This window comes from Ascaphus truei, chromosome 14 (assembly GCF_040206685.1).
Source record: "Ascaphus truei isolate aAscTru1 chromosome 14, aAscTru1.hap1, whole genome shotgun sequence".
In the NCBI taxonomy this organism is placed as follows: Eukaryota; Metazoa; Chordata; class Amphibia; order Anura; family Ascaphidae; genus Ascaphus; species Ascaphus truei.
The window spans coordinates 53,696,153-53,719,283 of record NC_134496.1 but is presented as its reverse complement, the minus strand read 5'-3'; the positions used below and the strand labels follow the sequence as shown (position 1 = coordinate 53,719,283).

The window sequence follows — 23,131 nt, the reverse complement described above, 5'->3', positions numbered from 1 at the left end:
TAACTTAGGCCGCGTCCATAGTCCGCGCGACGCGAACAAAAAGGCCGTACCTCTGAGGCAGGCCATAGAGCGCACGATGAAGGGCGAACGCGCGCGATTCCCGGGCTGGCAAAATTATTTGCTTTTGTTGCGTGATGGCTGGGTCATGCGAGTGCTTCAGCCAATGCACCCCCCACACCCCCACAGGCCACGAATCGCCTCTGCAGCAGGCGCGCACGACACCATGCGCTCCGTCGCGCTCGCACTATGGCCTTAGTTGCACAATCACGATTTTGACAGACTTATAACAGGACACTGAACGGTTGCCAGCTTAGGTAAGAATGTAGCATTATACTGATATATACACATACATGACGTCATTTAAGTGAGGTGTGAGGAAAACATACATGTATAACATAATGGGGTATATACATTTATCTAAGCCTTAGGCCTCAATTACACCAAAAACTGCAGAGCGATCCGGGGAGTCCTCGTAGCCGCGCTACAAGTGCACACGCAGAAGCAATTTGTAGCGCTACTGCCGGGAGACGCAGTACTTCACTTCCTGGTTTGTTGAAGATGCGCTGTGATTGGTCGTGCAAATCACGTGATGCGGCCATAGTGTGAAAACAAAATCTCAAATCTCCGAAAGACCAACGCTCGGCAGCATGTAGCGCCGCTTACGTCGCGCTTGGTATGTGCACTCTTCATGGTTTTGTTTCATTTGTTTTTCATGGGCCCGGCGTCACCGGATCGCTTTGCAGCTCTGCCGTTTTTGGTATAATTGAGGCCTTGGGTAAGAATGTAGCATTATACATTCCCACATGCTTAACATACACAAATAATAAAAAAATACAAACAGTTGGAAAGTCATATTGCTGCTTTCATGGAGTAATCTCAAACATCTGGCCACCCGATCAATGTATACAGCACTAAGCCACAAGTCTACTGCTCATCACGTATATCTTTAATGAGTCCTTCCATGTTGGACCAAAACTCTGCTACTAAAATACGAGTTCTACTAGCTCCGGTCCTAAAATGCGGTGATTGGAGTGTTGTTTTCTTGGGGTTGCATTTTTCTGTGATCTTGTCTGTTTCAGAACACACCGTTCTCTTTATTCTGTCCGTGTATGCCAGCGCATCCCAAGGGATAGAGGAATGACGTACTTTTTAGCACTGGATACAAGAAGCACAATATATGAACGAGCAGTGAGGAAAGGAATGTAGTTCACATGAAAGACTAGCAAATTGATATCGAGCAAATGAGTGGAGCAGTAGGCAAAAAGCACAAAAACATGTTCTTAAAGGTTATTGTTGGATTTGCACTGTGTGCGTCAGTCTCTTAAATGAGGCTTTTATTTAGGGTAAAAATATAGCGTTTCTGATTAGAGTGAAACAGCCCCCCTAAACACCAACATCCCCTGGGTAAGTGGGTTTGACCATTTTTACTTGCTGTACATATATTATTTATATACATACCATATATAGTTATAGACACACAAACACACACACACACACACCCAAAGAGCTAAACTCCCAGCGTCCCGCTCAGCTAACTTAGGTCAGGTGCCATCAAAGCGTAGCAGCGCAGGATAACGGGCCAGATCTAGCGTTGGCATTCTAATCAATCACTGTTACCGCCACATCGGATATGCCGCTTTGCGACGACTCCCGGACTTGCAGCCGTATTGGGATCAAAACAGAATGGTTCTTTGTAACGATTCCGCTCTGTGGACCAGATCTTGGGATCCACTTCGTTTTGAGTAATTCCACCAGGATTTATTTTATCTGAACCAGGAGAGCTGAGCAGTGGTCCGTCATGTCTGCGGGCCCCCCGGTTCTGAATAATTTTGTAGTCTTTTTTTTTTTATAGGTCGACACAAAATAAATAATGCAAAAGACTATAAACATGGAAAAAAGGGCTTTGCTATTTGCTATTGGTTATGGTTTTGGGTGTGGAATATAAAACATGAAAGTGTTTTTTTTATTCCTATTTATAAGGCATTGTATAAACTTGAATTAAATAATACCCAACTGGAGTCTCTTCTAATGATTTAATTAATATTTATATTATCTTTACCCTTTGTTGTTCCACTGCTTCGATAGCCTCCCCGATGATGTTTGAGACACAGCCGCTGTAAGCCTATTTTCTAAATGTTGCTTCCACAAATTCTCTAATTTAATTCTCCCATCTTATTTTTGGTGGTTGTCTTGGTCTTTTAATCGCGTTTGGAATATAGTAGAGCACTAACTCTGTCCAACTTTGGTTATTAAAATGAATGGTAGATCGTATTCATTACGTCGGCAAACTACTCCTCGTACAGTTTGGATGTGGTACATTATGTTGTATCCACTGCAAAATCCCTCTTGCTATCTAGGCTGGGCAAAGTAATTGGAAAGTTGAGGTCTATAGTTTTGTCTCCTCTCTCGTTCTTGAATTTTTCTGCTTTTCAAGAAGCATGTTAACAGTTTTGCGAGGATTTTCTCTACTTCTTCCCCAGCTTCTTCCAAGATTCCGGTTTTAATTCCATCTCCCCCGGGAGCCTTCCATTCTTCGTCGATTTGATTGCTTCTGTCAATACTTCCTAAAGGACACGGGATACATCATTGGTGGTTTCTTCAGGTTCTTCTGCTGGATTATGCAGTGTCCTCATACAATTTAATGGAGAAGTCCTCCACTCTTTATGATCAGTGCACAGTCTTAGGCCAGGTCCTCAGTGGCTGCTATGGCGTGCACGCCCCACACTACAGCACAGCTCTCTATGGGGCAGGCCCCAGTGGCAATGTGTAGGCGCGCAAATTGCGATGACTGGTACGCTGGCATGGAAGACAAGAATCTTGTGTTACCGTGCCGCGACCACGTGGTCGGCGGGCAGCCAATGGAAGGGCAGATATCCCCCATCATGGCCCCACCCCCGCGCATCCGATCACTTCCCGACAGGCAGCGGCTTTTCTGTGCACGCCCCGCCAGGCGCGCATGCAGCAGTAAATATATATGTTCGATTCCTGTATGATATGGTATAATTTATAAATTATTTCATTTTGAATTTAATTATAATGTATCATTTATAAATTATTTTATTTATTTTACAATTTATAAACCCCTCCCCACCTTTGCTAAATGAAAAACAAGATTTAACTCCTTCACTGCTAGAATGCCCTTAAAATGAGCAGCACTTCTACCATTCGACAAACACGTTAGGAAAACAAAGTAATAATGAGAGTACACGTTTCATTAAGACGTTTAGCAAAGTCGTTTAGAGGTAAATGTGCACGAGTAGGATTTCCCTGGTATGATACGTGCATGTGTACATCCTATCCGTCCCGCGTCTCCTCCCCCCGCCCCCCAGAATAATAAGGGACGATATTCCGGTATTTCTTCCCAGGCCAGGGTCTCGGCTTGGGTTCGGGCACAGGAGGAGAGGCCCAAACATCTCACCCCACCTGAGCACCTGTAAAATTGCACTGCATTGCAAACAAAAGCAAAATAATTTCCCTCTTTATGCATCCTGCCGGCTCCGCATAAAAGGTCTTACATGTGTAACAACTTAAATATTAACGCCAAATGTTTTTAAAAACTTCAATAAAGGAGACCCAGGTAATCTTATCCCAGTAGTAAAATTGTACTTTCTTCAAAATAAAACATTTAGGACACGTACTTCGAGTTTTAGTACTTAGAATGCACAGGCTGCAATTCGTAACAATCACAGGTGAAGCCACAGACAGCTGTGCATTTCTATCCCAACAGCATGGGGAAAAGCCACACATGTATCTATACATTTACACATGTGTTTGAGGTTCTGTGCACAGGGAAAGGGTTAAGTGAACACATTTCCTTGCAAACTCCCATTCCCAGCAGTACATACCTTCGCCTCCCTCGGACTGTTCTGGCCTGTACGGATTGTACTTGGGCTTCGGAGCAACAACCGGGGCAAACTTTTTAGGAGCCTGCTGAGTTGACACGGAGATGCTGGGTGTCCCGAAACCTTGGGTCGTCTCCATTCTGGCAGTCACATGCCCCATGCTCTCTCCAGAGTTCTTTGGCGGGAGCCATGATGGATGAGACATGATTCAGCTCTATAAAAACGTATGATATCTTATTAATTATGTTTCAAATTGGGTCTAAAATTTATCAAGAGAAACCAAACAATCCTTGTTGCCCATTCAATTTAGATTCATCTCAACTGAAACCATAATGGCACAAACGTACTGCAAATTACACCTATCACCTGCAATACATCAGGAAAATGGTCATGTGTCCCCATTTATTCCGATACAGAGGTGATTATTTAACATGCTATGTAGTCGCCTGACCATGCTGTCTGAGCACACAGGCTAAGGGGCCCGATTTAATCAGATATGATGCAGCCAATCGCAGTAACGGTCATTCAACTCAATGGCATTTTTGTGTGCGCGCTCGCTTTGAACCTTAGAACACAAAGTCGGACAATATTATTGGGTCGCATCTACTTCTGCGTTACATGCATGTTCGTAAACATTATTAAATATTATGCTTACTCTCCAGAGTGTTCGTTTTTCCCGAATGGCGGCTGTTTCGGTGTTTGACTACATGTGGTGGAGGTATTTTGGTTTCGTTTTCAAGGTGTTGGGTCACGTATGTAAATATTTATGTACATGTATTATTTAAAAAGAAACTAAAATCAGGTACGGTGCCAAATTATCCGCAAGCATGACCATTCCAGAGGAAAACCAGCAGCAGATTTCATCCAAAAGATTTAGGCGAGTTAAAAATAAAATAAAATCAATAATAATTTTATGCAGAATAGTTGATAAGATAATGGGGAAAGGGAGAGATAAAATTATTCTGCTTCACCTCATCTGAAATCCACAAATTTAAAAAAAAAAAGTGTTACAGATTCAAACAAGAGACCCGCAATGCTTGTAATGTTCTGATCCAAAAAAGAATTCGCTGCGTCAATGGAAATGGTTAATTTTAGCTTGTTGCTGGCAGTTGCACAGAGCTTCTGATCTTACAGGTATGAGGTTTCACCCTCCACTTATTCTTTTGAGAGAAAAGTTATTATAAATACAGTGGGAAAATGTATTTCTCCTACATAAAACTTTGCAGATTTATTTGCATTTCAGATATATAGAAAGGGAACAACTTCTCACTCCTTGCACAGTCCGTCTGCTCGACAAACGTCGTACCACGTGCAATGTTACTAGGCAATAAAAATTCCTTTCCATAAGAGAGACCCAGGTGTTTGAGTCCCAGTGATATGTTTTTCAAATGAGAAGATATTTCAATAAAATTGTTGAATACTTTAAATAAAACCAACTAATTCCAGGTTTGGTACCTGGGATGTTACAGACCGCAATCCATGTGCGATAATCAGTGTCCATAAGTGAAGCCACCTGCAGCTGTAAATTCTAACTAAGGCAGGGATTATACCAGCTGCGCGTGTGACGCCACACGCTTCCATCGCTCTTGCAAAACATGCACTTTGCCATTGCGATGTCACACACGTTGGGGAGGCTGTCACATCCGCAAGGGGGAGGGGGGGCGGGGGGACGTGACATCTGGAAGACAAAGTACTGCACTGTGACTGGTTAGTCCCAAAGAGAGCATGAGCGGATCAGTGTGTCCTTGGGTAAGTCACTATCTCCCTGTGCCTCAGGCACCAAAAACATATTGTAAGCTCCACGGGGCAGGGACTGTGCCTGCAAAATGTCTCTGTAAAGTGCTACGTAAAACTAGCAGCGCAATACAAGAACTATTATTATTATAATAATAACACACATGACGGAACAGGTAACTAAGCTTATGCACCTCCGGCTAGAACCAGACCCTACCCACGACTCCGAGCTCTTTGCCACGTGCATTGTAATGTGTTTATCAACAAGAACAGTTTTTGGACGGCTGTTCAACAAACATCTTTTATAAAAGGTTCCTGACACCCATTTCTATACTGCATTTTCATCCACGCCCAGCCCGCACTTGCCCACGCCCAGCCCGCACTTGCCCACGCCCAGCCCGCACTTGCCCACGTCCAGCCCGCACTTGCCCACGTCCAGCCCGCACTTGCCCACGCCCCATCTATACGGCGGAGAGACCGAACAACTGTGTTCTAGACTGATCTGATGTGACACCGTTCACCGTCGGCGAATGGGAGTAACATCTGTCACTAGTCTGTTACAGTTTATTATTTAATTAAAATGTATAAACCTTCTAAACCATAATGTAATCTATTTACAATGTTGGCGCAATGGGTTATTGTCATGTAAACGAGGGCATGTGTTAAAAAAAAATTCACAATGTTACAAATGAACCACAAAGTGGCTGCCCAGTTTGTTTCTTACGCCCTCGCCTGCCAGCACTAGGATTCAATGAAACCCAAGGAGTCCTCAATCCCCCGTGTTCCCAGAAAAATGAACAAAATCACACATTTGCAATAGAGAGGTTGGTAAAAGTGTCAGAAAATCAAAGGCACTCAAAAAAGGTTCCATTAGAGCTGAAAGTAATTTTAGGACCGTTTATAATATAAAAATGGTATAAAATTTAAAAGCTATACAGTCTCACATGAACACGGCCCAGGTTTCTCACAATGGGGAGCGGATACAAGATTCACACACGTCAAATGCAGCCCCAAGAGGAATCTAATGTCTGGATTTCAGACCTGAATCTTTACATCCATTCTGTGCTCGTTCTGGGAAAGGATCCAGGCATTGACAGGCCTATAAGGGCCGGTCTTGGACAGTCACCCATTACTTTTCCCCAGCAAAGGACAAGTTTTACAACCGGACGTCTGTGAGGGGAGACTTATTTTATCCCAACTTTATTAATAGAATATAGAATGATTAATAACCCCCTCTCAGTAATGACCAGATGCATTATGCCGACGTCAACAGATTCCGGATAATCTCTCGGTCACACGCATATGCAATGTAAGAGTCTTCTTTGGAACCTTGGAGGTGAAAACATGTTTTTCTATTTGTCAAATATATATATATATATTTTCTCAGACTATGGTCATGATGTACGTGCTTAGAAATGCCATTGCTGAGGTCTGTACACAACACAAATAATTTAAATTAATGTTAGCATGTAATGATAAAACATATGTCCTGTCCTTTTGGTAACTCAGGATATTGCTCCATGGACGGCCTCTGAAGCAGAAACCCTCACCCACAATAACACTTTTCGGGTGTCTGGAGTTATTTGGTTAGCTAGTGCTGGATCAGGAAGGGTGTGCGACAAGGGCACACAATGTCACCAAAGTTGTTCTGAGCAACAATTTAACTGTTCAAGACCTTGCAATCTGAAGGGAAATCCATATCAATGGTGAAAACTTGAGCAACCTTCAATTTACAGATTAAATTTTTGCCACAAAAGATTAGAAAACCTTCAGCAAGAGCTTGCCAAAGCAAGCAAGAGCGTGGGCCTCCATACGGATCGCGGCAAGACCAAAGTGATGCTCAACAAATGTGTCAGCTCTACAAAGATCTAAATAAATGGAATAGAACAAGAAGTCTATCTTGGCCAACAAGTAGCAACGGATGAGGACCCTGCAAATTAAATCAATAGGAGAAAGAAGATGGGATGAGCACATGTGGGAAAAACAAGACAATCTTGGAAGGGAACCTTCCGCTGTGCGTTAAGGCAGCAATCCCCTATAGAAGTGTATGTAAAGGTAACTAATAATGTTCGGATCTTGCCTCAAGCAAGCCTTTAAAAAAAAAAAAAAAAAAAAAAATCACACACACACACACACACACACACACACACACACACACACACACACACACACACACACACACACACACACACACACACACACACACACACACACACACACACACACACACACCTCTTTCTGGTATTAAAAGAACATGCTTTAGCTTCTGAGGTTACCATGGTTACCTTTAGACTGCAATGAGCTCCGGGTAAAACGTAATTTTACGCTTCCAGACACTTAATATTTAAATATTCTGGCATCTCCTGACCAATGCATCAGATCGTACAAACATCATCAGCGTTGGAGCGAATAAGACGAGATCTCTTAAATTATATTTTTCGCATTTAATGCAGCAAATACTCGCAGGTTTGCGGGATCGAAATCCGAACTCCATCAATTTAGCGTTTGTTCGGATGTCTGACCCACAATCCAGAATACTGATATGAAGTCTGTGAAATAGGAGTGAAAGCCCGAGAAACGCTCACCCTTGCATTCACTTTGTGTTTTTGGGATTTTTTCTGTTTCTATATAATATGGGTAAACCTGGGCTGTGTTTGCAAACAGAAAAAAAAAATCCAAAAAAAATCTAAAACATTTTTCCTGCCAATTGAGAGTTTTTACATATCCAAAACCGAAAATCGAGTTCAGGCAACAAAATCAGGACAAAGTTTTAGAATGAAAACAGACGTGAACGTGCGCAGTAGTCGCTGTAGCTGCAATGCATGAATTTAGCGATTCCGGTTTCTTGGAAATCAGTTTTATTGTTGGTGAAAAGTATAAGTGTATCTGCAGCTCTGCCACAAGAGAACAGCTCTGCCACAAGAGAACAGCTCTGCCACAAGAGAACAGCTCCCCCCACATCCCGTATACTACACGCAGACCTGTTATACTAAACTGGAACATCAGGTGCAGAGCGCTGCAATTTGGTGAAATACTTGCAATTCCAGGTTGCTGAGCTACCAAAAGACTAACAGTCATAAACTTGCCCATTTCCCTTTACAACGGAGGCTTTTTACAGCAACATCGGATAATCTGTCCAGTGAAATCATTGCCAAGAAAAACGCTGCAACATTTGTGACTTTGGCAGCCTATCACTTACTTTTATATTATTTTCTTACAGGAAGGTCAATGACTAGTGTTACTTTGTATTTCACCAACACTCCAGTTCTGAAGATTGATGAAGGAGTAAAAGTTGTAATGGTCAAATGCAAAGGAACATTGCTAATCTTACTCTTCAACAGCAAGTGATTTAACATCTGGGAAAAATCTTCTGCCTTTTGAGGTCAAGTATCAGTTTCCTTATGACAATCATTTATCTCAAAGGACTAGTACATCTAGAACCTTACTACATACAAGTTGTGTTCATAAAAAGGATTTCATTTTCTGCCCATGTTATTAAGCGGATTTGGTCTTCTCTGCTTTTTGCAGAAACACACACACGATGCATGCGCTCTGCTTCAGAGCGAGGATCTCCCGAACGCACCGAGCGGGGATCTCCCGAACGCACCGAGCAGGGATCTCCCGAACGCACCGAGCGGGGATCTCCCGAACGCACCGAGCGGGGATCTCCCGAACGCACCGAGCGGGGATCTCCCGAACGCACCGAGCGGGGATCTCCCGAACGCACCGAGCGGGGATCTCCCGAACGCACCGAGCGGGGATCTCCCGAACGCACCGAGCGGGGATCTCCCGAACGCACCGAGCGAGGATCTACCGAAAGCACCGAGCAGGGATCACCCGAAAGCACCGAGCGAGGATCTACCGAAAGCACCGAGCGAGGATCTACCGAAAGCACTGAGCGAGGATCTACCGAAAGCACCGAGCGAGGATCTACCGAAAGCACCGAGCGAGGATCTACCGAAAGCACCGAGCGAGGATCTACCGAAAGCACCGAGCGAGCACTGTATATGTGACGGCTGGCCACGCACTGCATATGGAACGGCTGACCGCGCACTCCATATGGAACGGCTGACCGCGCACTGCATATGGAACGGCTGACCGCGCACTGCATATGGAACGGCTGACCGCGCACTGCATATGGAACGGCTGACCGCGCACTGCATATGGAACGGCTGACCGCGCACTGCATATGGAACGGCTGACCGCGCACTGCATATGGAACGGCTGACCGCGCACTGCATATGGAACGGCTTACCGCGCACTGCATATGGAACGGCTGACCGCGCACTGCATATGGAACGGCTGACCGCGCACTGCATATGGAACGGCTGACCGCGCACTGTATATGGAACGGCTGACTGCGCACTGCATATGGAACGGCTGACAGCGTCGTGCAGGAAACGTTTGGGAAGCAAATTCTCTCACTCACATAACCACAAATTCTATCATGAACATGATCAATTACACAATTTGCGTCAGATTACCACACGGTTGGTGGCAAGCCTTACACGGATATTTAGTGTGACCAAGCCCCTGGGGACAGCGATAATGGTTTGTAAAAGGTCAAATCCCTTTTACTTTAAAGCAGCAATCCCCCCATAATCCCCCTATACGCTTTTCTTATTTTTTATTTTTTCCCCAGGATAGAAACCAGGGGAACTTCCGGAGCCGAACAGCACCAGTTTCAGGTGTGGGGACCCCCTGACCCCAGAGATACTTGCTGGTGAAGATACTGGGTTTAAATATCTCTACAGGGGAAACAAAATGGCAGCCAAATCACAGGCCAAAAGGAAGTAACGTCCTCGACAGCGGCGTCCTACTGGATGGCCATTTAAATCCCATAAAAAAAAAAAAAAACAGTAAGTAATACCAGCTGTAACTTCACCAGAAAGCACCTTGGGTACGCCAGGGGGTGTCGCCAATGCTGCGGGGGCTCCCGCCGCTCCAAAATTATAGACCGATATTCTAACATTCATTGCTTGTCCTCATTAATCAAATACGTTCAACAGTCCGATTATAAATCTACACATTACTTTACTGAATAGAGGCCCATGTTTACTATATTGTGCTAAGCCTTGCGATAGGAAATGGTCCGATCATTTGTACTGGCCAGAAGGTGCCTTATTGTTAGTACTGGGCCATTATCACACAAACCTGGCACTAGGTTAACATGAACTTCCTACAACCCCTCAAAATGTCACCTGCTCTGCACACTGGAAGTGATCCGTGTTACTGGAGTCACTGCCCTCAGTTAGAAACTCTGCCTAACTTCATGTTCTTCCTCTAATCCAGAACGGCTTCAGTTCCCTGTTGGATCTTCACAAAAGGGAACAGGAGTAGAGCACATCTCACGTTCTATTTTGGCATTTAATAATCTGGGCTCTGTCAAAAAGGTAACAGCTTCAGCAGATGCCATCACTGCTTCCTCAGTGGGTCGTGAGTCACTTTTTCACAGTATACTCATATCTTGAGCATATTTGGTACTAAAATGTGTTCCTGTTGAGAAATTTGTTTTGACACATCAACAACCTGGCTGCATTCATGTAAGCTGGTAAGAATAAGCAGAGAGAAGCTTTCATGAACACTTTAAGAAAAGACTTTAGGTGTAAATTACAGTGCTCAGTTTTTAGGGCTAGGACTTCACAACCATTGTAGCCCAATCTACAGGACTATTAAACCAGAGATCTTGCTGGGTATCTGTGTGTCTATTAAACTAGAGGCAGACTTCTCCGTTGGACCCTTTTATACACAGATAAAGATAACTGCAGTTGCAGCCTTGGCATTGAATAGGAGCAGAGGTCTCTCTACATCAGGAGCAGAGGAGTATACCAACTAGTCTTACAAAAAGTATTACTAAAGTAACTTCTAATCCTCCGTACACTGCAAGAGGGGGGGGGAGGGGCAGAGGGGGGGGGAGGGGCAGAGGGGGGGGCAGAGGCAGAGGGGGGGGCAGAGGAGGGGGGGGACAGAGACAGAGGGGGGACAGAGGCAGAGGGGGGACAGAGGCAGAGGGGGGGCAGAGGCAGAGGGGGGGCAGAGGCAGAGGGGGGGCAGAGGCAGAGGGGGGGCAGAGGCAGAGGGGGGGACAGAGGCAGAGGGGGGGACAGAGGCAGAGGGGGGGACAGAGGGAGAGGGGGGGGGGGCAGAGAGACAATAAGCACGTTATTTACAGTGAAAGTATATTTAGAATTGCATTTCAATAAGGTTCTTAATCTTTAGAATGAAAGTAGACATAGGTATGATTAAATATATACCTATATGTAACCTCAACTCCAAAGCAATACATGCCAGTGCGCCCTTTCAGGCCGGGAATATAGCAAACACTAGAGCAGGGGTGCCCAGTGTATTTGTGCTGTATGCCAACGGCACAATGGCATATTTCTAATAAACAGGCACACACTACCATTTCCTTTGCTGGGTGCAATTAACAGGGTTGTGAGACATGTGCTTCCCTAGCGATCACTGATCTATATTGGGTTAAATCAATCGTTAGAGCGGCTACTGAGCACTTCACGCTTTTTTTGACAGTTTCAGAAAGCATTTTGCGACACAGCTCATCAGCCAGAAACAGGAAGGGAACAAACAGATCTCTCTACAAGAAATGTTAGAAAATCGGACGCCAAAATAACACCAAAAACATCACTTTGTATAGCTAAATATGGTAAAATCCACAGGCAGCCCAGGACCGGTGAGGGACAGTGATCAGCCAGTGTTAGCGCGGTTAGCAGAGTTAGCGCGGTTAGCAGAGTTAGCGCGGTTAGCAGAGTTAGCGCGGTTAGCAGAGTTAGCGCGGTTAGCAGAGTTAGCGGCTAATTGTCTATTTTCTGTGCACATTTTGCATTTGAAAGCCACACACAGCTGCCGGAGTAAGATTTCTCCAGAACGGACGGACGTTGCCAAACTATTTTATAACCCCGCTGAACATCTAGTCTTGTTTTTTAGGGATGCCCTGTATCTGATGCAATGGGCCAGAATTAGACTAGCAGCCCATTGACTAGAAAACTGGTAGTTTCATAGATGGGTTCTCTAAGGCTGTTTAGAGAATTCTATGGCTGTAAAACCGCTATATAAAAATCTAGAACATGATTGAACCGGCAGAGTTGTGGTTCAATGTAACAGTTTGTGATTTTCACATGCTCATTCTGCCATTACAATGTCAAATGTCTAGAACGCAGAACCTTTTGTTAAACCAGTTCACGGATATGGTGCTCCAACACAGGCCTGTCAATTAACATTGCACTTCTGACTCTCACTTACTGGGAATTGGCGTATTCGCAACATTGGTTTTATTCTCCAACTAAAGTTAGTACTTTTCCATTAAAATTAAATAGTTTTTGGTCCAGAGCCCTCCAAAAATGTATGTTCTGACACCTTTACCTGTTAAAGCTGCTTTAATGCTGCAGGAAGTACTCCATATTCAACACAGGAATAATCAAGCAGCAGGTGCACAAGCTGGTAACTGTAATTCATCAGGTTATGACCCAATGTTGTGATGTTGGAATCAGCTGGCGAATTACACACAGGAGTTGGAATGGCCCCTGCTTCTTACGGGCTGGATACTCGCATTACCGACAATGGAGCTCTTCAGCCATACGGAACACAGGGCTATTTGCTAAACACACTTTATTACAAGGCACAAATAATAACTGGAGTCGCTTCCTTACCTCGGAGGAGGGCCCCCGCTTCCGGATTATGACGGCAGACGTCTATGCTGCGCTTGATCAAACCGCACACGGCCTGGTAAGAAAACAGATGCGTTTGTTACAAACAGCACACACGATTTGCACAGATAACCAACGTAACCATTAGCACTAAACTAACCCCACGGTCCCACACGAACAGGAGCACAGAAGGGGAAGAGGCCAGTGACAACGGGCCCTATTTCTAATGATGACAAAGAAGGTTTTTATTACCTTGCCAGTTTAATCTTTCAATCTGTTGCTCACTCGGCAGCGGGACGCACCTGCAACCCCTTACGCTATATGTACATGTGCGGGGCTATTTCTAGATTACAGGTCTGATTGTTACCATTAAACTTCAATAGCTACATTTATAAAACAAGGACGTCATTGCACATACCAACAAGTCATGTTAGTGATTTTGAAATCAAACAAAAAAAAAAAATCAAGATTGTGATTTTTACCTCCAAAAAGGGGGCAGAAAAACAACTGCCCCAAATTATAATTAGGAATACAAAATGCCTTCGAGTGCCCATTACCGCGCGAAAGAAACCGTCTCCCGTATTTATTACACGCTGATCAATACTTTAGCATGTAGGTTCTCTCCCCGGAGTGGCCAACTCCAGTCCTCGAGGGCTGGTAACATTTTATGGATATCCCATAATTGATTGAGCCACCTGTGCTGAAGCGGGGATATCCTGAAAACCTGACCTGTTGGTGGCCCTTGACTGGAGTTGGCCATCTCTGTTTTATCTCCATTTTCACGCACCCAAACTTTTAAGCACTTTAAAAGACTCCCTCAATTTTACGGAACAAGTAGCATTTCACTGCTTTTCCCAACGGAAATTCCCTCATCCCAATGCAAGTCACCAAAAGCGCCAGAGCCCCCTGCCAAATCTTACTAAGCATTTTCATGGCCAGCGGATGCCCAATTCTACTGTGGAAAGTTACACAGGGGAGTACGGCTAAAAGAACTCGCCCCGCACACAAAACCAGAACCTTTCTGAGCAGACCCCAAGCAGGAACCTGAAGTCCACCTACAAAATATCCTTGTACAACAGAAAACATTCTAAAAAAAAGTGCTTTAAATCTTCAATAAAAAAAAATGTAAAAAAAATCAATTTTAGCTGCAGATTCATGTTTCAGTACAAGAGCAATTGAACTCCATGTACTTGTTACATTTCTAAATATAAGCTGGTTGGCATGACAACAAAGATTGATCTCTTTAAAGAGTACTGTATATTTAATTGTCAGCATTTCACAACGAGTCAGAGAAATACTGTGTGAAAGGTCCAGTCGCCATGGATACTGTGGGCTATTTAAAAAAAATGGACAAAATACAAAGAAGGGACGCATGCACGTGAAATAATGGTGCTGCCAGTGTTACAGTATCATTGTTTTACAAAGAGCCCTTTATAGGTACAGTCCCACATGGCATCATATACCAGATAACCTATAACCAGTGCGGCGACAGCCATGCAACGCTGCTTATCATTGTTGGTTTATAATGCATGTTTAATGACAGTGCAGAAGTACAAGGAGAAATGTTTGTGGGATATATAATAAGGATGGCTTATGGTAGGGACTAAAATAACAAAGATGATGCAGCTATTGCAACGTCGCAGTGATCAGGGATGAGTAAACAAGCATCTCTAAATTAAACACACAAAAAATATTGAAGGCTTAGACGGAAGGGTCCCTAAAAGGAGCAGTATGGATTTTTGTGCTTGGCAGAGGTTGGCTTTTGGGTCAAAATCAGCAAAACTATCAGATCTTAACCCCTTTACTGCCAAAGAGGGCAACCAACTACGAAAATAACATTAAAAAGTGCACATGGGTCACAGTTCGGCAACTTCACTACAAGTTCAATGGGACCCCACCATATACGTGAGTGCGCACAGTGTGCAGAAGGGGGCTGGAGTGCGGTCACATGACTACAGATGGGTTAGGTCAGGAACAAGTGATACATGTAGCAAAAGCGTAAGCTACCGAGGCTTGCATGGAAGCCGGATACCAGCATGGGGCAGCACCAACACCCACCACACCATGACCAGCACAGGGGAAGGCAACATCAGTCCCCAAGGGCTACCAACAGGTCAGTTTTTCAGGATATCCCTGCTGACAGCCATCTGTGCACGTTTCTGTATAATCGCAGCCTATATACCGTATAGATTCTATACGGTATATAGCCTGTCACGGGAGACCAGGTAATTTACACCTTTTTATCTGGATCACACATTGAGCAAAACAAGTTAATGAAACTATATACAGTTTAATAAAGGTTTGCCCCTCCCCCCCATGTGATTTTGATTTCATCCGGCAGGGGAGCCCCCGAGAAATTTCATGGATGAAAAGGGGGGCTCGGCATAAAAAGTTTGCTCACCCCTGGGTTTAGATGGTACCGCTATACACACGGCCATATGTTACTTGCAAGGTATGCAGAAGCCATTGTTACCTGGCAGGTAAGTGTCACTGGGAGAGAGGTCCCCTGGAAGTGATCCATAACTAATGATCGCAAACTGTCACATCATGTTAAGAGAGACTGTTTCATGCAGCAAAACCCAACCCACGCACGGTATTTCTGGGACACAGACGTACATTATTAGGGAATGCACAATTCATACCACATCAGAGATCATCAAGATCATGGACTGAATGCAACATGCCCCCAGTATAATAATGGCAAGGCTGGGTTCATTTTAATGTCAGCTTTTTCTATTTACCTATATCCGGAGGAAAGTGCCGATTTAGTAACCCAAAACAATGCTTTTGTATCCTAATGACAATGTATCGGTGTTCCAAGGAACTGATCTTTTTGCAAACCTAATTCAATTGTGAATTTCCTAATCCCCACAGCCTTGGAACGGCTGCTGCATTCCTTCTATCTGAATAAAACCAGCGTGCAGTGTAGTATTGTGCTTTTAAGCAATGCACTTTAGGGCCACCGTTTGCAAAACTATTAAACAAATAACGGTTAGGCATGTAGGGAAAGTGCTAAATGGCTTAACTCCAGTGAATATGAAGTGGCCCTGGAGATTTCATAAAGTCACAGTCCTGCCTCAGACTCTTTCCAGTGATAATGTTGAAAAGCAGGAGCGAGGTGGATTGCTAAAAGCAGCACGTGAAAGCCAGTCAGCGCAGCACGTGAAAGCCAGTCAGCGCCTGTGCCTGCGAACTCTTACATGCAGTGTCGTCAAAGTGTACAGACAAGATGAATAGAACATTTAATGGGCGTCTGCTGTGCAAAGCACTAACTGGTGAAAAGACAGCGGTCAGTGATTCATGGCTGGAACATGGTGTTCAGTCAATAACACCTTTTTAGGGAATGAAGAACAAAAAGGAGATGATATTGTAAGTATCCAATCAGTACCGCAAGTTTCAGAACACACACATTTTTGCTGGTCTCTTTCAGTCAGTGTAACGCATCCGGAAAATCACCGGTAATATTTAAAAATGTAAAGGGACAGTCACAAAAAAATAACATTTTGAAAAATCATTGAGAGGGTTTGGGTTCCTTACAATGCATCTGATATCAGGCGCGCTATTAGAGAGGGTTGGGGTTCCTTACAATGCATCTGATATCAGGCGCGCTATTAGAGAGGGTTGGGGTTCCTTACAATGCATCTGATCTCAGACACGCTATTAGAAAGGGTTGGGGTTCCTTACAATGCATCTGATCTCAGGCGCGCTATTAGAGAGGGTTGGGGTTCCTTACAATGCATCTAATGTTACACGCTATTAGAGAAGGTTGGGGTTCCTTACAATGCATCTGATCTCAGATACGCTATTAGAGAGCGTTGGGGTTCCGCAGAATTTTAAATTATATGGTTCCTTAACACAAAAAAAACCGGTTTAAAACCACTGAACTACAACCTAATGGAAGCAGCATGTATTGCAGTGTGCGGAATTTATTAAACATAATAAAACAAATGAATGCATTTTACAGGCCTGCTGTAAATCCTGTCACACACTACGCAGTGGAACAATTGCTTTGAAGTTGATCTCTGCTGCTTGTTCCTATTGCCCTTTTGCCCACAATAGCAATAACCACATTGGAGCTGCGTTTAACAATGTCACCGTTTTCAGTATCAGTTTCCATCGCAGCGTGCTTAATTTCTGTGGAAGGAAAAGGCCGTGTCTCTAAACGCCACGCTGCTTTAAGTAACAATGCAAAGCAACAACAGCGTGATCGGCTTACAGAAGCTTTGCCGTTTCAGTGGAACACGTTTATGGAGAAACATGGCGGGGTTTGGAGAGGTGGAATAAGGTCAGTAAGGTCGCTGCTCTAACCCTTTACTGCTGGTGGGGTCTGCCACACGGGGCAAACAGCAAATACATTCTGCTCTGTACGAGTTAAAGACTAGTTTACTTTCAGTTTCTGGCGTTGCGGCCTTTCAATTATAGACCCCACAAGCTGTGGGTGTTTGGTTCTGTGCATGTGTGAGCCACGGATAAACCGGGAGAAGCTACCAGGTGTCATCAACAGCTGAAGAACCCGGTGAGGTTCCAAAGCTTGTACACCGCTAGATTTGTCTAGGTGTGATCAAGAAATGTCTAGGAAGGTGCTGGGCTTCAGCCATCGGAAACTGGTCGGCTTTCTAGAAACATGAAGCCTGGATGCAGAATCATTAAGACGAATCCACACCTCATGCATTACTCAGAGGATATGACTACATCGCGTCATGAAAGTTTAATGGAAGTACAAGTGAATTGGTTCCAACCGGACACATCTTCAAAGGGGGAGAGAAGAGTTAGAGGATGCCAGGTCAATAAACACAGCTGGGAAACACAGGTCCTTTCAAGAGCAGAAAACATTACCAGGGGGCAGTGTGCCAGGCCTGCAGATACTGTATGGCATTACCAGGGGGCAGTGTGCCAGGCCTGCAGATACTATATGGCATTACCAGTGGGGCAGTGTGCCAGGCCTGCAAATACTGTATGGCATTACCAGGCCTGTTCATACACTGGATGACATTTTAAAAAAGTTATGGGAGGTAAAAAAAAATTAAGTACTGTAATTGCAAAACAACCAATAAGGTGATAAGCGGGGGTGCACGCTGAGCGTTTGCAACTTATAGTGACCTCACTACACATTGCAAAACAGGGGTGGCCAGATACGCAGCTGATTCCAGCAGTGAAGAGGTGTATTTCCCAGCAGTGACCTCCTGCAATACCTTATAAAGCATAGAAAATCTCGCTGTATATAATGTATACTTTGTATCCGAGCGGGAGGAGTAGCTCTCTTGTACAAACACTTCCTTTAATACATTTTAACCTCGGGTTTAAACCCCACTCTTAGCTTCTTGTGCAAGTCACTTTAAATCCTGTACCTCGGGCACCAAACTACGATTGCAAGCTCTGCCAGACAGGGACGCTGTATGCCATTGGAATACTTATTCGCCATGTACACTGTTAGCACTATACGAGACCTATTATTCAAAACCCTGGCGTTCAAATCTTACCTGCGTATCTGGATAAAGAAAGCGCGTTTTGTGAACTGTCGTTACGGGGCGGTGAAGTCGCACACACCTGTGAACAAAGACAATACTTTGTAACCCACAACTAGGATTCAGATAAAACAGGAATACATGAATAATTCAGCTAGCCAAAGAACAAACGGTGTATATATATATAGCAGGAGTGGCCAACCCCAGTCCCCAAGAGCTACCAACAGGCCAGGTTTTCAGGATATCCCTGCTTCAGCACTGGTGGCTCAGTCAGTGGCCCAGTCTTAGATTGAGCCACCTGTGCTCGAGGACTTGAGTTGGCTTCCCCAGGTGTAGAGTGCACAGACCACCAGCAACGTCCGCCCTGGTTTGTAAGCTACGTGAACATTACCTGCAACAGTCAGGTGCATGTGCAAAAAAACTAATGCATGAATTAACCTCTGTACTGCCACACGTGTCAGCAAGGGTGATCATGCGTGATTGAATACAGTGATTTCTGCATACAGCATATCATGTTGGGAGGACTCCCCTCTCCTAAAATTGCAATAATTTCAGATATTTTACATGTTTCCTGAGGGTCTGTACATATCAAATACTCAAACTCTATAGCAAGAAAACATAGGAAAGAAATGGATGTAGAGAGGAAACACGGACAAACACAGTCACATCCAAGTCACAGCTTCCATCTCTGCAAGAGTTACTTTTAAATGAAAACAAAAGCACCGTTTGTCTCATGGGGAAAAGTGATTGTAAACAAAGTTATTTCTCAAATACGGTACATATCTATCCGTGCCTATATATCTATCCGTGCCTATATATCTATCCGTGCCTATATATCTATCCGTGCCTATATATCTATCCGTGCCTATATATCTATCCGTGCCTATATATCTATCCGTGCCTATATATCTATCCGTGCCTAAATATCTATCCGTGCCTAAATATCTATCCGTGCCTAAATATCTATCCGTGCCTATATATCTATCCGTGCCTATATATCTATCCGTGCCTATATATCTATCCGTGCCTATATATCTATCCGTGCCTATATATCTATCCGTGCCTATATATCTATCCGTGCCTAAATATCTATCCGTGCCTAAATATCTATCCGTGCCTATATATCTATCCGTGCCTATATATCTATCCGTGCCTATATATCTATCCGTGCCTATATATCTATTCGTGCCTATATATCTATCCGTGCCTATTATATTAACTACAGATCTATCCATGCCCAGTATATGAACTACATATGTATCTGTGCCTATTCTATTAACATATCTTCCGGTAAAGAAACTTTGCATTGTAAGACTTAAAGTTCAAACCGGAAACCAGTCAACCTGAAAGAACATTCAGTTTCCGATCAATAAATGAATGATGTAGTATATTTGTGATCGAGCCTGCCGTGCTTAATGCAGGATATGACACACGCATGTTAATACTGCCAAAGCCATGGCAGGACAGACCATTAAGAGCTGTGCAGCGAGTGTGGGGGTATATTCTACACCGTGACTCTTCAACTAGTTCTCCACGGGCCCCTATCAGAAAACGGACTGCGAGGGCCACCAGCGTAATGTAATGTTATTTTAGATATTTTTAAAGGCTTAAAAAACAGTATATTTTAACATTTTGCAAGTGTTTATAACATCTGTACCAGTTAGATTTACATGACCTTAACTTACAAGTGCGTTTCAGTCTGAAAAATTCAACTTTATTATTTTATACAAGGTGTTACCAGGAAGTAATAATACAGTGAGAGTTACCTCTCGTTCTCACGTATGTCCCGGGCACAGAGTTATGATGACAGATACATGGGTACTAGTGCATAGGAACATTAGGTGAACAGGGCTATACAGTACATTAAATATACCGCATCCACCAGTGGAAGAGCCCGACATACACATTACTTCATGCAAGGCAGCACAACAAACAGAAAGAGGCAATATCCACACAAGAGCCCACGGCATTGAAGATAAAAGCTACAGAAAAGGAGATTTTAATACAAATAATGGTTTCAAAATGTGGATTTCACTTTTAAAACTGGGTTCATTAGAGCTTCAGTTCCTCGTGCAGCCCCGTTGGTCAGCGTGGCTGAAGACATTAACCTCTCATGCTGTTAAGCGCAGGGATACTGGGTTTTTTTTATGGCACTTGAAGCGGAGAGCACAAAGCGAGACAGTAACGCAGGGTGCGAAGGGGCAGCCCCAGCGACTGGGCAGGTTTGTGGTGACACACACTGCACAGACACGGCATCACTTCTGTAAACCATGAAACAAAAGTGTCGTCTCTTCTCAGCAGCCCGTCCAAACTCCGCACCTCCGGTTTCAGTATGATCAGGCGCTCTCGCCGAGAACGCTTCCGCCATCTCTCTGCGCTCGGGCGCCTCGCAAACTTTCTTCTGGGATTTTTATTTTTGTTTTGTTACAAGAATCACTTTCTGAAAAAATGCTTCCTCCTGGATACAAAGCGTGTGGGGGGGGGGAGGGGGTTTAACTCTCGTTTTGCCAGCTCAGCCATAAAGTGAATGGAAATTGCACCCGGTGGAAGGGTCACAGCTTTCGGCAAATGAGGCCACGGTTTGTGTCTATACAAGCGGGTTATAAAGCTACAAACAGCTATTTATACGAACACAAAAAGTGTGTTGATGATGATGCAGCCTCCAGTGGTTCTTAACCTTTTTGAACCTACGAACCCCTGGATCATTCGTGGGTGTGAATAGTGGTTTGCAGAATTCAATATCGGACGGAGTACTCATTTTAAAAATATCTCCTGGTCCGTTTTAAACAGTTCTAAAAATGTACAGTATTGGATATGTCTTTCCCCGAACCTGCTGCACGGACCACAGGTTAAACCCCTCTGCTTTATGGGGGGGCGGGAGTTAAGTGATTAATAAAAATACTATACAAGTGCTATATTTGAGTCAAGAACGTTTGCCTGTTTCTCAGTTTGTGAACCTGTAAAACAGCCTGATCTAGTTAACAAGTCGCTGGCGTCCACTTATTAATCCGATCTGCACCGCGAGGATCATGGATAGTGCGTATAAAGTCCGGACAATCGAATGCAGCACAGGCCACACAAGCAGCACACAGCTCCCTTCTCTCTCCATCCCACTTGGCAACATTTCTATATCTACACACGGTTATTATATCCTAGTGCTTTCTCAGCCCACTTCCCAGGAAACCGCAGCCAGCACAGACAATAAACAATGAACTAACAAGAAAAGTCCTGTGTAATTTGCGCAATGAACGGGAATGTGCAGTTGGTCGATTGTCACAGATACAATGCACGGCTGTGGCATCCCCCCCCGGGGACAGGTTTGGGAAACATTATATGAAGTATCCATGCGATTTGAGAGTAGGCAAAGATTAAAAGAAACAACCCCTCTATAAATACAAGGTGCCACCATCCACTAGTCCATGCAAGGGAAGGGCGGCCGCTCCCAGCGCAGGCTCAGAAAGGAATGATTTATTTGGGCATATTGTTCAGCATACAGCTGCTTTATAAAGAAAGTGTAACTCTGGCCGCGCAGCCGACAACGCTTCTCATCCAGCGCTATCCGCGGCCTGCTGCACACTACTCACAAGTAGCGCAATGGTGTATAAGCGACTCCTAGAGACGCTGCTCATCCGAGACGCCCTGGACATTGTACCCACGCGCACGCCGCCAGCCGCGTGTTCACCAGTCGGTGGTACACGGTCGCCAAGCAACTGCCTAAACACAGCATGATGTCCAAAACATTGAGCGTGTAATTTTTCAAGAAAACAAATTGTAAAACTACAAACAACGATCGTGAAGTGAAAATGATTCGACTCGGAGAAGGGGGGGGGGGGAGGGGCGCGGGGTAATGGGGAAAAAAAAGTGAAAGAAAAAAGATGATAAAATAATAAACAGCAAGTGTAAAAAGTGTAAGTGCTTTCTAACATAGTGTGTTGTGTGCTTCGTGCATCTGTCCGACTGATCACTACGTACACAATTTTACACCAGAGCATGTGCCCCTTACCTGTACACCACAGCCATTTATGGTTATCTAAGGGCAAGGGTGAGGGAGCGCAATCTGTCTATGGGCACCCAAATACACCTCCCAATATTGCCCTGCTGACCTTGCGGGGGCGACCTTGCGGGCGAGTGCTATGAACAGAACCTCTACTCATATGTAGCAGATGCACATGTGTACCAGCAGGAGGCGCTCCACAGCCTTCCAACCCGGAGTAGGAGAGGACAATGCAATGGGTTCCTTAGCAGAGTATTTTTTTACCCTGTGTTCCATGGCGGTCATCTGGGGTTCCACAAAAATACTTCTGCTGCGCGGCATATTTTATGCTTCAAATCACCATTATTTTGTTACCACGTTTCGATTTTGTCACTCAGTTACAATACGTCTGAATCCCTTGAATAATGCAATTATGCTAATTATTTTATATATTGG

The 23,131-nt window shown here is 44.3% G+C and overlaps 1 protein-coding gene across 1 annotated transcript in view; it reads right to left on the bottom strand.

The window, feature by feature from the left end:
• The window catches only part of LPP (LIM domain containing preferred translocation partner in lipoma), a 243,942-nt gene that overhangs the window by 154,013 nt on the left and 66,798 nt on the right, over positions 1 to 23,131 (bottom strand). The window contains exon 4 of the mRNA XM_075571029.1: positions 3,846 to 4,056. Coding sequence (XP_075427144.1) covers positions 3,846 to 4,047 — 202 coding nt within the window. The 5' untranslated portion in view covers positions 4,048 to 4,056. The remainder of the gene's footprint in view (positions 1 to 3,845; positions 4,057 to 23,131) is intronic.